This window comes from Lucilia cuprina, chromosome 2 (assembly GCF_022045245.1).
Source record: "Lucilia cuprina isolate Lc7/37 chromosome 2, ASM2204524v1, whole genome shotgun sequence".
In the NCBI taxonomy this organism is placed as follows: domain Eukaryota; kingdom Metazoa; phylum Arthropoda; class Insecta; order Diptera; family Calliphoridae; genus Lucilia; species Lucilia cuprina.
In genome coordinates, this window is record NC_060950.1 from 62635212 (window position 1) to 62651419 (window position 16208).

At 30.0% G+C, this 16208-nt stretch overlaps 2 protein-coding genes across 4 annotated transcripts in view; one reads left to right on the forward strand and one right to left on the reverse strand.

Annotated features, from left to right (window-relative positions):
* Positions 1–2: 2 nt before the first annotated feature.
* On the forward strand, positions 3–1471 carry LOC111685981 (proteoglycan 4-like; the record flags this gene model as incomplete). Its single annotated transcript, XM_046955838.1, has 1 exon — positions 3–1471. A coding segment is annotated over one exon (1299 nt), but the record flags the coding sequence as incomplete, so codon positions are not given.
* A 2850-nt stretch (positions 1472–4321) lies between these two features.
* The window catches only part of LOC111685982, a 62968-nt gene continuing 51081 nt past the window's right edge, over positions 4322–16208 (reverse strand). For 2 of the 3 annotated variants that reach the window (XM_046954175.1, XM_046954169.1), the window contains exons 3-8: positions 9638–10307; positions 9414–9567; positions 8924–9057; positions 8718–8849; positions 7365–8627; positions 4322–4506 (exon numbers count right to left, since the gene is read on the reverse strand). In XM_046954175.1, the coding sequence (XP_046810131.1) occupies positions 4456–4506; positions 7365–8627; positions 8718–8849; positions 8924–9057; positions 9414–9567; positions 9638–10147 (2244 nt within the window). In that variant the 5' untranslated portion in view covers positions 10148–10307 and the 3' untranslated portion in view covers positions 4322–4455. Of the gene's footprint in view, positions 4644–7364; positions 8628–8717; positions 8850–8923; positions 9058–9413; positions 9568–9637; positions 10308–16208 lie in introns of all 3 variants that reach the window. The other variant, XM_046954179.1, reaches the window with a different exon arrangement.

Sequence of the window (16208 nt, forward strand, 5' to 3'; positions counted from 1 at the left end):
CTGGACCTAATGGTGAGAAGAGGACAGTAACATCATGGTCTTCAGATCCAGAGATAACACAACCTGAAACACATTTCACACCTGTACAACACACACCCTCAAACTTTAATACCCGAACCAGTACTAGAACTTATTATACACCGAATGGTGAAAAACGTGTGATACATACCACCTCCAATAGTCCTCAGCCTTCTGATTTTAATCATAAACCCAAATATCCCTCAATAGGTGATATTAATTGGCCAACAATTGATGACTCTACTTTTGCTCATCCTTGGGATACAGCAGATCCCGATGATTCTGATGACGGTTGGGAGGTGGTAGGAGAACCTGAAGTAGATACCACCACAAAGAAACAATTTGAGTCGTGGACACCAAAAACATGGGAATGGCCACAATTCCCCACACATGCCACTACTACAACCAGCACCCCAACAACTACCACCACTGCTAAGCCGAGAGTTCATAAACCTTTACCAAGTTTAGATGATTTTCTTAAATCCCAATATGGACCACCCTCAAATAGAGCACCAGCCTCAACTACAACCACAGCTAAGGTACCAACAACACCATCCCTAACAACTACCCAACAACCCAAGGTTATCAATATCGATGATTTACCAGTAGTGGAAGTATTACACAATGGCAAACCCGCCAATGAATCGGTCTTAAAGAGTCTACCTCCTCATCTCACGCCTCGCCCTTTAACAGATCACGTTTTAAAAATAGAAAATAAACATCCCATAGAGGAAGATATCGAAGTCTATACTCCCAAGGTGGAAACTAATATACGCACATTTTCCAAGACACATATCGGACCGGAAAAACCTTCCATTCAAGATTTAGATCCACAAATGCAAGAAGTACTAAGAAGAGCCGGTATTAGTCCCGAAGATATAACAAACATTGATGGTGATACCATAACTAAAACACGCACTGAACCCGATGGTCGTATTATAACCACCACTTATAAAGTGAATACAGTACCCACACCAGCAGCTTCTCAAGAGCCACAATATAAACCCCAAACACCACAGGTGGCTACACACATATATAATTCTTATAATCCAAGAGCAGTACCCTCGATCAGCCCCTTGGCTCCTTTACATCCCCAACTAAGTCCCATTTCGGAATTTTTAGCTCTTTTGGGTTTAACAAAGTTCGATATCACCTCGAGAAATGGTCATTATACGAAAACATTTATCGATGACAACGGTGAGGTCTTGACAGCTACATTTGTTTTAAGTTCTCCCAAGAGTGCAAAGAAAGAAGAACAGCCAACACCCAAACCTTATAAGTGAGAACGTTGAGGGTTAAGAGTGCCAGAGAGAGAGAGAGAGCGAATGCTATAAATAATGTATATAATAAACTCCCTTTAAGTATGCTATAGAATTTAAGAGAAATTTTGAAAAGAATTGATATTTAAATAAATTTTGATTAAAAACTATTGAAATCTAAGTTCGAACTGAAACTTAAAGCTTTTTGATCTTTTAAAACTTTTAAAATAACATATTAAAGCTTTATGAAAGCTTAAAAAAAAAACTTTTTAAATATATTTATTAAAAGTTTTTTGAAACTTTGCGACGTTTTTTTATGAAATTTTCAAACTGTTTATAAAAACTTTCAAAGCTCTGTGAAACAAGTTGAAAAATCTTCCTTCAGAAAGCTCTTTAAAATATGAATAAACTATTGAATTCCTTTTAGACATTTTTTCTCATTTCTACAAGCTTTCTTAAAAGAATCAAAGGTTTGAGATACTTTTTATGAGCTATTTAAAGCTTTTGCAAACTACGTGAAGCTTTATGATCATATTTTTATACAATTTTATAAAGACTTTCCAAAGTTGACTGAAGCAATACCGAAGTATTGCAATAACATTGAAAGCTTTTGAAACTTCTTGATTTATATAAACACTAAATGAAGTTTCCTAAAACATTACAGAAGTATTATAAAAGCGTTAAAGCTTTTAAAACTTAGTCAAAAACCTTAATTAAGCTTCCCTAAGTCTTCTGAAACTATACCAAAACTTCCTGAGTAGTTTCAGAATTGAAACTTTAAAAAAAAACTTATGAATCTACCTCATCCGAGAACCAGATATAGGAGACCACATAACGCCCATTAACTGCTTAGTTATATGGTGTTCGCTCAAAGCTTATAAGAAAGTTCTTCAGATCATATAATGATCATTTTTTCTAAAAAGAAAAGTTGTTCAAATTCTGATAAAAACTTCAGCGAAAATGTTGTTCATATTAAAAATTTTCTATGAAAATGTTTTTCAGAACAGGATCAAGTTTTCTACGCAAAGGATGCTCAGATTATGATCATGTTGTTCTATGAAAATGTTGTTCAGATAATGAACAACTTCTCTAAGAAGAAGTTATTCAGATCACGTCCAAATCTTTTAAGTTGTAAAGATCATGATTAACTTTTCTAGGAAAAGAGCAAGATCATCCATTCTAAGAAAATGTTGTTCAGATAATGATCAATTTTCTAAGACAATATTGTTCAGATAATGATCTGCATTTTTAAGAAAAAGTTGTTCAGATAATGGTCAACTTTTCCAAAAAAAAGTTGTTTATATTATAACCGACTTTTCGAGGATAAAGATACTCAGATTATGATCATCTTTTTCGGCTATGATCAACTTTCAGCCAATTATCAACATTTCTATAAAAGAATTGTTCAAAGAAAAAATTGTTTTAAGAAAAAGTTGTTCACAACATGATCATATTTTCTTAAAAGTTGTTCAGATTATTATCAACTTCTCTTAGAAAAAATTGTTCAAATCAGGACCAAATTTTGTTGTTCTTTTCTATGAAAATGTTGTTTAGATCTGGACCAAACTCTTAAAGATAAAGATGTTCAGATTACGATCATCTTTTCTATGAAAATGTTTTTTAGATAATGAACAACTTCGGATAGAAAACAGTTGTTTAAATCAAGATCAAATTGCTTAGATCAAGATCAACCATTCTAAGAAAAGTTGTTCAGATAATGTTTAACTTTTTTAAGATAAAGTTGTTAAGATCATGTCCGACTTTTCAAGGAATTGTTGTTAAAATCATGTTCCACTTTTCTAAGAAAAAGATGTTCAGATTATGATAATCTTTTCTATGAAAAAGTTGTTCCGATTATGATCAACTTGCCTAAGAAAAAGTTGTTCAGCAAATGATCAACATTTCTATAAAAGAATTGTTCAAAAAAAGGTGTTCAAAGAAAAACTTGTTTTAAGAAAAAGTTGTTTACAACATGATCATATTTAACTTTTAAGAAAAAGTTTTTCAGATCATGTCCGACTTTTCCAAGGAAAAAGTTGTTCAGATCATGATCAACATTTCTAAAAACGAATTGTTCAAAAAAAAAGTTGTTTAAAGAAAAACTGTTGTTTTAAGAAAAAGTTGTTTACAACATGATCGTATTTAACTTTTAAGAAAAATTTGTTCAGATCATGTCCGACTTTTCCAAGGAAAAAGTTGTTCAGATTATGATCCACTTTTCTAAGAAAAAAATGTTCAGATTATGATCATCTTTTCTATGAAAATATTGTTCAGATTCTGATCAATTTATCTAAGAAATAGTTGTTCGTATTGTGATTTAGTTTTCCAATCGAAATTTGCTGTTTCATCAAAATTTGTATTTTAATAAAAATTGTAGTTTTCAAATTTTAAAAAGTTTAAAAATTTTTAATTTATAAATATTTTTAAAATTAATTTTATAGTTTTACTTTCTTAAACTAAAAACTTACCATTTTGTTTTTTTTTTTTTAACAAATCTGTAAAATTCTTTTACTAAAATTTAAAAATTTCGTTAGCAAAAGTTTGTCCAAAGAAAATAATAAACAAATTTACGCGTTTTTTTTCAAAAATACTAAAACAAACAATTTTATTTAAAAATAAATTCAAAATATAAATTTTCATTCAAAATATAAGTAATAATAAAATAAACTTAAAACTAAAGCTAAATTTAAACAATAAAAAAAAGCCACTACAAAAAGCAATTGCGCCGCATTTGCTAAAGAAAAAGCCAAACAAAATTTTGTATAAATTTTAAATAAAATTTTTTTTTATTAAAAACTCAGCTGTTTAAAAAAATAGATAAAAAAGAAACAAAAAAATTTATAAAAAAAAAATAAATTAAAATAAAGCATAGACAAATTAACTAAAAAAGCGAGATCTAAAATAAAAAACTAAATAAAATTAAAAAGAAATAACTTAAAAAATAGGTTTGAAACCGGGCTATTGCAAAAAGTTTAAAATGTTTTTTGTGAGAAAAAAATAAAAAATTATTAAAAATTTAATTTAAAACCGTTTTTTAATTTTAATATTATTGACAATTATTAAGATCATAGAAAGGGAAAAAATTTAGTTTAAATTGGTGGTTGGCGTTACTATTGTTTATTTCTTAATAAGTATTGCAAATATTGTTTTAATATGTTAACATTTGTGTAGCATATTTTTAGCTGCTGCTTTTATCTACTATTTGTAGCATAACTTTGGTCAGAATTTTCTAGTTTGCTCATATTTTTGTGTTTTGTTGCGCAGTTTGTGTTCATAACAGGTTTGGTAGTTTTACATATATTTTTATATATATGTATATATTTTTTGCAAGATTTACAAAGCCAGGCATGTCATAGAAGAGATAAACTAGATTAGTAAAAATAAGTATTTTTGTTTTTTTCACTATGTTTAAAAAAAATATGTTTAAACACAAATAAATAAAAACAATTGCAAGCATTTTTCTTTAACAATAATAAAATTTTTTAAATAAAATATTAATACTTATAATAAAACTAATTATATAAAAAACAATGATCAAATATTAAATCTGCCTAATTATTACGCGTTTAAAAAAGCCTTTAAAACTTAAATCAATAAAAACAAATATAAGTCAAACAAAAGTTTTTTTTATATAAAAAACACTTGATTTAAATTAATGAAATTAATAAAAATTTAATAATAACTAAAAGTATTCTTTTAATAAAATATTTTGCATCGTCATATAGAAAACTTAATTGAAGAATAAATAATCTTAAAAAAAAGAATCGAGTCGCTAAAACTTTTACTTATAAAAGGTTGTTTAGATCCTTACAGTCTGATCAACGCTTTAATGAACTTTTCCAAGAAAAAGTTGTACAGATCCTAATCAATTTTTCTAAACAAAAGTTGTTTAGAAACCCATTACTTTTTCTAAAAAAGCTCTTCAGATTCTAAATAACTTTTCTCAAAAACTGTTCAGATCAATTTTTTTTCAAAGTTGTTCAGATTCTGACAAAACTTTTTAACGAAAATGTTGTTTAGAATCGGAGCATTACTGTTCTAAGAAAAAGTTGTTCAGATTTTGATTAACTTTCTAATTAACTTTTCCAAAAAAAAGTTGTTCAGAATCTGATCAACTTAACTGAGAAAAAGTTGTTTAAAAATGATCAATTATTCTAAGAAAAAGTTGTTCAGTTTCTGATCAACTTTACTAATAACAAGTTTTTTAAATTCTGATAAACTTTTCTAAAAAAAAGTTGTTCAGATTGTGATCAACTTTTCTAAGAAAAAGTTGTTAAGATTGTGATAAATTTTTCTAGGAAAATATTTTCTCAGAACCTAAACATATTTTCTAAGAAAAAGTTGTTCAGAATCTGACAAGATTTCCTAAGAAAAAGTTGTCCAGAATTTTATCAATTTTTATTTAGAAAAAAGTTATTCAGATTGTGATCAACTTTTCTAAGGAAAAGTTGTTCAGATTGCCATCAACTTTTCTAAGAAAAAGTTGTTCAGATTGTGATCAACTTTTCTAAGAAAAAGTTGTTAAGATTGTGATCAACTGTTCTAGGAAAATGTTTTCTCAGAATCTTATCAAATTTTCTGAGAAAAAGTTGTTCAGAATCTGACTAACATTTCTGAGAAAAAGTTGTTCAGATTGTGATCAACCTTTCTAAGAAAAAGTTGTTCAAAATCTGAAAAATTTTTCTAAGAAAAAGTTGTTCGAATTCTGATCAACTTTTCTAAGAAAAAGTTGTTCAGATTGTGATCAACTTTTCTAAGAAAAAGTTGTTCGAATTCTGATCAACTTTTCTAAGAAAAAGTTGTTCAGATTGAAAGTTGATTGTGATCAACTTTTCTAAAAAAAAGCTGTTCAGATTGTGATCAACCTTTCTAAGAAAAAGTTGTTCAAAATCTGAACAATTTTTCTAAGAAAAAGTTGTTCGAATTCTGATCAACTTTTCTAAGGAAAAGTTGTTTAGATTGTTATCAACTTTTCTAAGAAGAAGTTGTTCAGATTGTGATCAACCTTTCTAAGAAAAAGTTGTTCAGATGGTGATCAACCTTTCTAAGAAAAAATGTTCAGAATCTGATCAACTGTTCTTAGAAAAAGTTGTTCAGAATTTGATCAACTTTTCTAAGAAAAAGTTGTTCAGATTGTGATCAACTTTTCTAAAAAAAAGTTGTTCAGATTGTGATCAACTTTTCAGAATCTTAACAAATTTTCTAAGAAAAAGTTGTTCAGATTGGGAACAAGGATTTAAAAGAAAAAATTGTTCAGATTGTGATCAGTTTTCTAAAAAAAAAGTTGTTCAGTTTCTGATCAACTTTTCTAAGAAAAGTTTTTCATCTTCTGGTCAAGTGTTCTTAGAAAAAGTTGTTCAGATTGTGATCAACTTTTCTAAGAAAAAGTTGTTGTCATTTCTAATAAAAAGTTGTTCAAATTATGATAAACTTTTCTAAGAAAAGGTTGTTAAAATTATGATAAACTTTTCTAAGAAGAAGTTGTTCAGAATCTGATTAACTTTTCTGATAAAAATTGTTCAGACTGTGATCAACCTTTCTACGGAAAAGTTGTTTAGAATCTGATCCACTTTCCTTAAAAAAAATGTTCAGAAGGATAATATTTTCTATTAAGTTTTGTAGGAAAAAGTTTTTCAGATCATGAAAAACTCTTTTAGGAAAAAATTGGTTTAGACCATGAGAAACTCTTTTAAGAAAAATGTTCTCAGATAAACAACAACTTTTCGAAGAAAAAGTTGATCAGATTGTAATAAACTTTTTTAAGAAAGGTTCTTCAGATCATGCTAAACTTTTCTAAGCAAAAGCTTTTCAGATAATAAACAACTTTTCTAAGAGAAAGTTTTGTAGATCGTGATCACTTTTCCTAAGAAAAAATTTTGCAGATCATTGTCACCTAAGATTTTGATAAAGAAAAAAATTGTTAAAATCAAATTATATATACAATTTGCAACCTAGATCGAACTTAATGTGCTCAGAGTATGATATTAAAAAAATGATTCCTAATTATAGGCGACTGATAAAAAAAGTATTCTTAATTCCTAAGAATTTTCTTAAAATCTATAGAGAATATTTAAAATCTTTACTTACCACATTATCAAAACGTAATGCCTCCTCATCGCTCAAACCCATGCTGCGTGTTAACTGCAGATATGTAGAGGTAATCGGTTTTAAACGTTCAAAATCTAACGGAGGCAAAGTGTTGGCAGATGAGCATATTGTTGGCATACGAAGACTACTATGAGACAAACTCAAGGATTTAGGAGGTGATGTTATAGGTTCTTTCTTAATCGAGGTGGTGGGTGTCGAGGTAGACGCCGGTTTGCTGCTAATACTTGTAGGAGTTTTAGGTTCAAAGCCAGATTTTTCGTGAGAGCTGAAAGTAGAAGAAAAAGAATTTTTCGACAGATTAATTGCACAAACTTGTGTGGGTTGTATGAAATGTTTATCGATTGCTGGTATTTGTAATTCGACCGATGGAGCTGAAGCTTTTGTTGTTATGTGAGAGCTTTCGGGAGAGCTTTTAAAACGTTTGGCTGATAATATAGTGGTATTATCATTATCATCTTCCGAAGAAGAGTTAGAGGGTTCTAGGGGTTGAGAGAGAGGTAGTTTTTGAGCCACTGTCTGTAGAGAAGGTAATATATCTTTATTAATTAATGTGGGCAAAGGAGGTGGAGGCGGTAAATGAGCTGTACTGATAGTAGGAGGCATGAAAATATTACCACTATATAATCGTCTCATAAAATCATAATAACGCATTAAATTATCGCGTGATTTGAAAGAATGAAAATCAAAACCAAAACCATAATGAGGTTGAGCAAAAGCTGAACTTTCTGTTAGGGGTGGTGTAAAGGGTCTCTGTAAATGAGGATTTACTCTTAGTTTAGGTAAATTGGTAGTAGATTGTGTAGTGGCTTTGCTAGAGCCAGAACTAATAATGGGACTTGAGTTACGTCGCGGTATAGAAGATTGTGTTAAATCTATATGCTCAGTGGGTACAACAAAAGCTTTTGAATTATTATCGGGATTAGAATATCTGCGCTTTTTAGCCTGTGTCAGAGGACGAACTAAAGTGTCTGTAGCTGCAGCTGATGTTGCTGGTGTTGATAATTTTGTTAGAGTTTTTGTAGTGGTTCCTCCCTCTAAAGAACTCTCCGTGTGTGAGGAATAATTCAAGACCTCAAATTCCGAAGAATTTTCATTTTGAGCAACTTGAGCGGCAATTTCTTCTCTCGCAGCAGCTGCTGAGCTGGAGGGAGAAGAAGGTCTTAGATTCTTTTTGCATTCAGGGCAAATAGAAAGAAATCTTGTGACGGCTTCTCGAGGCAAAAAAGCATAGGTTTCAGAGATCTGTAAAGAAAAGAAAGAAATTTAATAAATATTATTTTTCTATAAAAAACGTAAAAACAAAAAGTGTTTTTCTCAGGTCTTATGACTCACTATGCGATAGGTACGCTTTTGACCGGCGTGCATGCCACTTCTACCGCCCAATTCCATGTGTATGTTATAGATGATGTCGAAAAATTCCTCAACCACCGATACTTTACGATAATGACGTTTTTCCATGAAATCCTAAAAGAAACATTTTGAAGTTTATAGCTTGAGTTCTAGAAGAAAAGCTTTTTGTTATCGGTTCTGTAGTTTACCTTATTAGTAGTGGCCACATATAGATCTACATCCGCCGGATTTTCCGAAAGTATAGCATTGGGTGCTAAAGGTTTCTTGGGGCGTTGTGTGCAGGGTGCATCCTCAAAGCTTTCGGGGCGTTTGGTGGTGAAACCTTAAATTAAATAAAAATTTTATAAAAAAAAGCGTTCCCGCAGAAATTTTTTGAACTTTCAGAGCTTTCCATAACTTTTTAAAGCTTCTACTATTTTAAAGGCTTTGTAAAATAAGCCTTTGATATCTTAAAAGCTCTGCAACAAAAGTTTTAAAAGCTTTTTACTAAAGCATTTAGTAATTTAAAATCTTTCTATCGAAAGCTTTTAATATTTAAAAATCGTTATAACAAAAGCTTCAAAAGTTTAAACGAATTACAAAAAAGTGTTGAAGAACTATTTTTACAAAAAGCTTTCAAAAGAAACTGCAGATGATTTAGTTAAAAAAAAAGCTTTTTTATAGTCGTTCTTCACTTACCTTTAGATTTAACCCAAAAACGAAATTTCGAACTATCCGGTCGACTATGCTCTTTGCCTTCCAAAGCCTTTAAGATTCTTATCTTTTTGCGCATGGTAATCGTTTTAGTTTTAGCCTGATCGCCATAAGTTTTCAAAGCCCAAGGTTGAAAAAGCTATTAATAGAAACAAACATCCCACTAAAACATATTTTTAGAAAACAAAATCCTATAACTCTTTACTCACCTCATATATATGCTGCCTTTCTTCCTCCAATCTTTGTGCTTTTTCCCCAATAGCAGCAGCAGCAGCACTATTATCACAAATCTCCGAGGTTGTCATAACACCTGTCACACTACTGCACATGGGTACATCATCATCAACATCTGCATCGTATGCAATATCCAATGTTTCACTTGGTTGACGTTTATTTTCTCCACCGACAACGACATCTTCTTCTTCATCTTCTTCGTCTTCGGTTTGCTCTTTAATGGCATAGAGATTACTACCACTAGTACGTAAATGTGTCAAACTACTTTCGGAAACAAATGTAGGTTTGTCTTGTTGCAACTGCTGTTGTTGTTGCTGCTGCTGTTGCTGTTTTTGGTAACTTTGCATATGTTGCTGCAATTGAAATAAATGCTGTTGTTGCTGCTGATGCTGTTGTTGTTGCTGATGATGATGTATCAACAGTTGGGGTGAGAGCTTATGACAGCCCTCAGAGCTTTTGTGATCATTATTTTGAGGTGACGACATAGTTTTATAAATTTATTTAGTTTTTGGTAATCGTAAGTTATTTATAAAACAAAGGGACATTTATTGAAGGAAATTATTTATATGTTGAAGAATAAAAGCTTTTTAGTGGCGATCAAAAAGCTTGAATTAAAAGAAATTTGAAAACAGGAACCATACAAAACTATGGAAGAGAAGGAGAGAAAATAAACAGTTGTTATATATTTAAAAACACAATTACACTTCTCTAAAGAGCTTTAAGCTTTCTTTTAAACAAATTAAATTTTTTACTTCCCTTCAGTTCTATTTCAGTTCTAGTTCAGTTCTAGTTCAGTTCTAGTTCAGTTCTAGTTCAGTTCTAGTTCAGTTCTAGTTCAGTTCTAGTTCAGTTCTAGTTCAGTTCTAGTTCAGTTCTAGTTCAGTTCTAGTTCAGTTCTAGTTCAGTTCTAGTTCAGTTCTAGTTCAGTTCTAGTTCAGTTCTAGTTCAGTTCTAGTTCAGTTCTAGTTCAGTTCTAGTTCAGTTCTAGTTCAGTTCTAGTTCAGTTCTTTTCAGATCTAGTTCAGTTCTTGTTCAGATCTAGTTCAGTTTTAGGTTAATTCCAGTTTAGTTTTGGTTCAGTTCTATTTCACTTCTAGTTCTTGTTTACTACTAGTACACTTCGAATTTCTTTAATAATTGCCAAAAGCTTAAAGCTCATTTGTTTTTTCATTTTAACTTTTACTAAATATAAATTTAAATATTTTTTTAAATTTTTTTTGTTTTTACAAATTAAGTTCTTTTGTAGGAATCCACATTTATTGGAATCGAAATCACAGTTTTATTAATAATCATTCAGTTTTTTTGTTTATTCCTTTTGGCTTAAATATATTTATATATTTAGGTATTATTTTATTAAAATTTGTTGAATACTAACACTTAACAAAATTTCTTTTTATTACACCAGCATTCAGCACTCAAGATTATTTTTTTATAAAAAAAATGATAAAAAAATGTTTATTAAACAAAAATAAAACACAACAACAACAAAAAGTTTAAAACAAAAACTTAACAAAAACAATTAACAAAATATTAAAAGAAAAATTAAAACTTTTCTTATAAACTCAATAATAGTTTTTTTGTTTTATTAATAAAAAAATCTAATAAAATTTTTGTTTAAAGAAACACGCGCGCCGTTTACGAACACATAAACCCACGAACAGTAAAAACCGAACTGATCACAAGTGACCAAAAAGATGACCAGTAGTTAAAATTAACACAAGATTTTCTTCAATAGATTTTAAGAATAAAAGATGAAGGAAGTATCCTTTAAGAAACAGGATAAATAAAAACAGGTTTTTGAAACAAACAAAAAAAAAACATATAAAGAAAACTGACAATTTGGTAAGTTTTTATTGAAAGGGGTTAAAAAAGGGGTAATATTAAGCAAAGATGCTCTTGTTGTCTTTTAAAGGAATTTTTGTCTGTTGTTCCTTAAACAAATCAAGTGCCTACCTCAACTTATTATATACTTCTTTTTGTAAAGCTTAAGGGTGTTTTTGCTTTAAATGGGTTGGCTGCTTAGGTTTTATTAAAATTCCTTCAGAAACCACCACCATGTTTTATATAAATTTTTGTAAATTTATTTCTTATAGAATATTTTATAAAGCATACTTTTAGGTGTTGCTTTAAAATGTTCTTTGTTGCAGTGTTATCTAACACATGTGGTGGTCTTTGTTGTTAAGTATATATTGTTGTTGTTCTTTCTTGAGCTATCATTCTCTCTTAGTCTATGGAAGGCAGGCAAAGCACTTGTTGCTTATTCCTTTTTCATTCCACCCAATACAGAGCATTACCTTACATAATTTATATTTCCGAAACCGTGTGTTGTAGTGAAGCGTATTCCAAAAAAATAGCGAGTTCCTAGGCATGCGGTGCAAGGTCTGACAAGAAAAATGGGGCAAACATTCTCTTTTTGCTAAATGGTATATAAAGAGTATTGCCATATGTGCCTTAGCATTGTCTTGACACACTTTCTAAACGTGCTCAGGCCAATTCTCATTTTTAAGAAATCAGTTGCATGCGATCCTTTTTGGTTTCTAAAGTAGAATTGTAAAGGCAATATCTCCGACGTCATGTTACCTTGTTGAATGACCCGATCTTTGGGTGATAGTTATTCCGAAGATGATATGAGCTATTAATACCTTTAGACTGCCGGAACTATAAACTGGTGATAATCAAATGTATATTCGGCATTTCCTTTGAATTATTTCATATGGAGACGAAGCAGGGAACCACATAATATGACACTAGAAATGGCTAATGGACACTTTGTTAAGGTTTCTTCAGGATAAACGTAGTGATTTCGAATTAAACCCAAAATCACGAGACGGGAATATCGATTAAAGAATGCACTGTGAAATTTATAATACTAGATAAGTTCAGTGACATTACCGAGGAAACAGATACCTATTAGATAAGTTATTGTGAAGCTAAGCATTGGAAATGAGTTGGTGTTAAGTGTATATGATACCGCATGAATGTATTGGTAAACGGATCTTACCCGGCCATATACCTAGATTGATTGTGCTGGAAGGTGCACTCTGTACGCTTGTCGGATGAACGGGTTTAATGGTGATAAATAAAAAGGATGTATCATATACAAATGACAACATTAAATATCCTTCCTTGTCCAGGTATGTTTAGAAAAAGCTTTGTTCATACCAGATTTAGTACAAAATCTTCTTGACTCTGTCACGTATATGGGACATCGGCGTCCCATGATTTTTTTACACTTTTCTCGATTTATAGCGTCATTTTGAGTTCACATCTACAGTAATAGGTTATTCCCAAATTCCAAAAAACTTCTTATTTTTTTTAGAATTTAAAGTCACTTCATGATAAAAAGGTTAATATCCTGCAATATCCTTCAACAAAACTTTTTCCATTTGTCATTAAATATGACCGATATACGTCAAAATGAAGTGTGTAGTAAAGTAAGTTAGTAAGTTAGTAAGTTAGTAAGTTAGTAAGTTAGTAAGTTAGTAAGTTAGTAAGTTAGTAAGTTAGTAAGTTAGTAAGTTAGTAAGTTAGTAAGTTAGTAAGTTAGTAAGTTAGTAAGTTAGTAAGTTAGTAAGTTAGTAAGTTAGTAAGTTAGTAAGTTAGTAAGTTAGTAAGTTAGTAAGTTAGTAAGTTAGTAAGTTAGTAAGTTAGTAAGTTAGTAATTTAGTAAGTTAGTAAGTTAGTAAGCTAGTAAGCTAGTAAGCTAGTAAGATAGTAAGCTAGTAAGTTAGTTAGTTAGTTCGTTAGTTAGTTAGTTAGTTAGTTAGTTAGTTAGTTAGTTAGTGAGTTAGTTAGTTAGTTAGTTAGTTAGTTAGTTAGTTAGTTAGTTAGTTAGTTAGTTAATTAGTTAGTTAGTTAGTTAGTGAGTTAGTTAGTTAGTTAGTTAGTTAGTTAGTTAGTTAGTTAGTTAGTTAGTTAGTTAGTTAGTTAGTTAGTTAGTTAGTTAGTTAGTTAGTTAGTTAGTTAGTTAGTTAGTTAGTTAGTTAGTTAGTGAGTTAGTTAGTTATTTAGTTAGTTAGTTAGTTAGTTAGTTAGTTAGTTAGTTAGTTAGTTAGCTAGTTAGTTAGCTAGTGAGTTAGTTAGTTAGTTAGTTAGTTAGTTAGTTAGTTAGTTAGTTAGTTAGTTAGTTAGTTAGTTAGTTAGTAAGTTAGTTAGTTAGTGGATTAGCTGATACTTAATAGCTTGAACTTATATTTCTTAACAGTGATCTTCAAATTTCTTCTTACCCTCAAAAATATGCTACATTTTTCATACTTTGTGTTTAAAAGACTTCTAATCTTTTCAGGGGGTTGTTTTTAAATTTGATTTCTAATTTCTTTTCCTTTACCTTGACCTTAACTTTATTTAATTATAATAATCTTTGTACCTGGTCTCTATTTAAATGATACTCTTTCATCATTGGCTATTTGCATTGCTCATTTCTTAAAGAAACACTCCCCTTTTCTCTTAAGTACATTTAAGGAAGAAAAGGAGATCTTTTATAACAATTGTTGATTATAGGCCATGTCCGGGGTTGGTATATAAGAAAGCAACTAATAGTTACCCCTCTTTCAACACTTTTATGTACATTCTACATTAAAGTAAAGATCATTCTTATTTGTTTATATGCAAAATGTTGTTTTACTAGTTTTTTGTATTAAATAATTGTTTGTACTTTTTAAGTTTATTGCTTATATGAGCAGCATCTTTGTTTTTACCTTTAAAGGATTTTGCGCCAAAAAGTTTAGTTAAAATTTTTATGCCGATAAACATACTTTGTATGTACAATGCACACATTTGCTCTAAAGATAATTGTTTGTTGTCATTTTATTTATGTTTGTCAGTTATATGTCAAAAATTTTCGAAAAAACACAAGAAGTCACTCATTAGTGTAAATATCCTAAAAAGGAATTGTAACGGTCAAATGTTGGGCAATTAGTTGGCGAGACTATACGCAAGGCATTTGTGGAATGTTTTACACAGGACATGAAAGTTCAAGATTAAACAAGAAAATATTTGCTATTATAAATCAGTTTAACATTTTCTAGAATTTTGCTCAATTTACCGACGGCTTTGCCCGTGGATTTAGTTGGAATTTTCATAATTTAATTAGCTTTCAAAAGTTTTCGAAAATTTACTCAAAACTCTGACAAATAAACTCTTTTAATTCGAAATTAGCAAAATGGTAGGCTATTCCAATTGATGCTAAAAAACACATATCAATTTAGTTATAAACTCATCCTTTAAAATGTCCAGTTTACTAGCGCTTTGCTATACTCCAGGATCTTTGCTTAACAAAATTTTATTTGTTAAAAGTTTTTAATAAAAATCTTCAACAAAAGCCGCCGGTAATTTCCATAAAGTACAGTTTTTCCTAATCTTCTAGAAAATAACGAAAATATCTTTGTAAATATTTCTCTCAAAAAAATAACTCATAACCGTTACTAAAGTTTTCCTTTAGCAGCAATATTCCCTAAACAAAAAGTTCAAAGTTCATTTAAGCATCCTAACTTTAAAAAATAACAACAAAACTTGTATCATAAAAATCAAATTCAAGAAAATTTTCTTTAAAAAATTTTCTCACACTCTACAGCATCAGCATCATTAGCCAGGACATTGGTATGTCCTTCTGCTCAACACTCTAGAAGCAAACAAAAAACAGGATCACCAAATATTGCCGCTGAACTTTCACATGAAAATTTCAACGCCATAAAACATTACGACAACAAGAATATAAAAATCTACAAAATTTTCATATAAAAATATCTTCTATTTTAGTTTTAATGACAATTAATTCGAAATAAAAATCCTTAAAAAAAAGTCCGGTTTTAAACAAAAAACTGGTCACTGGACACACACAGCAGCAGCAGTAACAGCATCTTAGATCAAAACATCACCACCACCACCACTATCAAGCAACTCTTTGCGAGAAGAACATAGCCAACATAAGACGAAGAAAAGGTTTAAATGAACTTTGACATGTTCTCTTTAAGACATGCAACTGACAGACGATGGGTGAGATAAAAACTACCCCTTTTTCAGTAGTAGTAGTAGTAGTGGTTTTCTTTAAAAGGATGTAGCTGAATAAATAAACTTGTTTGTGATGGTCATCTTTTTTTGGTCAGTGTTTGATAAAATTCGTTTCGTTTTTTAGAAAACTAAATAAAACTGATGCTGCATTTCAAAGTACCCGTAGCTTTTGGTTTGTTGTTTTCGTTTATTTATGCTGTTTTTGGTGATAATGTCCAGTTTTGTTTCTGAATTTTGTTGCAGCTTCTTATAATGATTTGCATGTTAATTTCTATTGGGATGTTGGTATGGATTAATGCGAAGACTGAGCAGAGATAAGTTGAAGAAAGAATATTGAGAAAACTTGTTTTGGTGGGAAATATAAATTATTTTTAACGAAAAGTTCTTTGGTATTTGTTGAATCAAACTAACCAAACAATCAACTAACTAACTAACTAACTAACTAACTAACTAACTAACTAACTAACTAACTAACTAACTAACTAACTAACTAACTAACTAACAAACTAACAAACTAACAAACTAACAAACTAACAA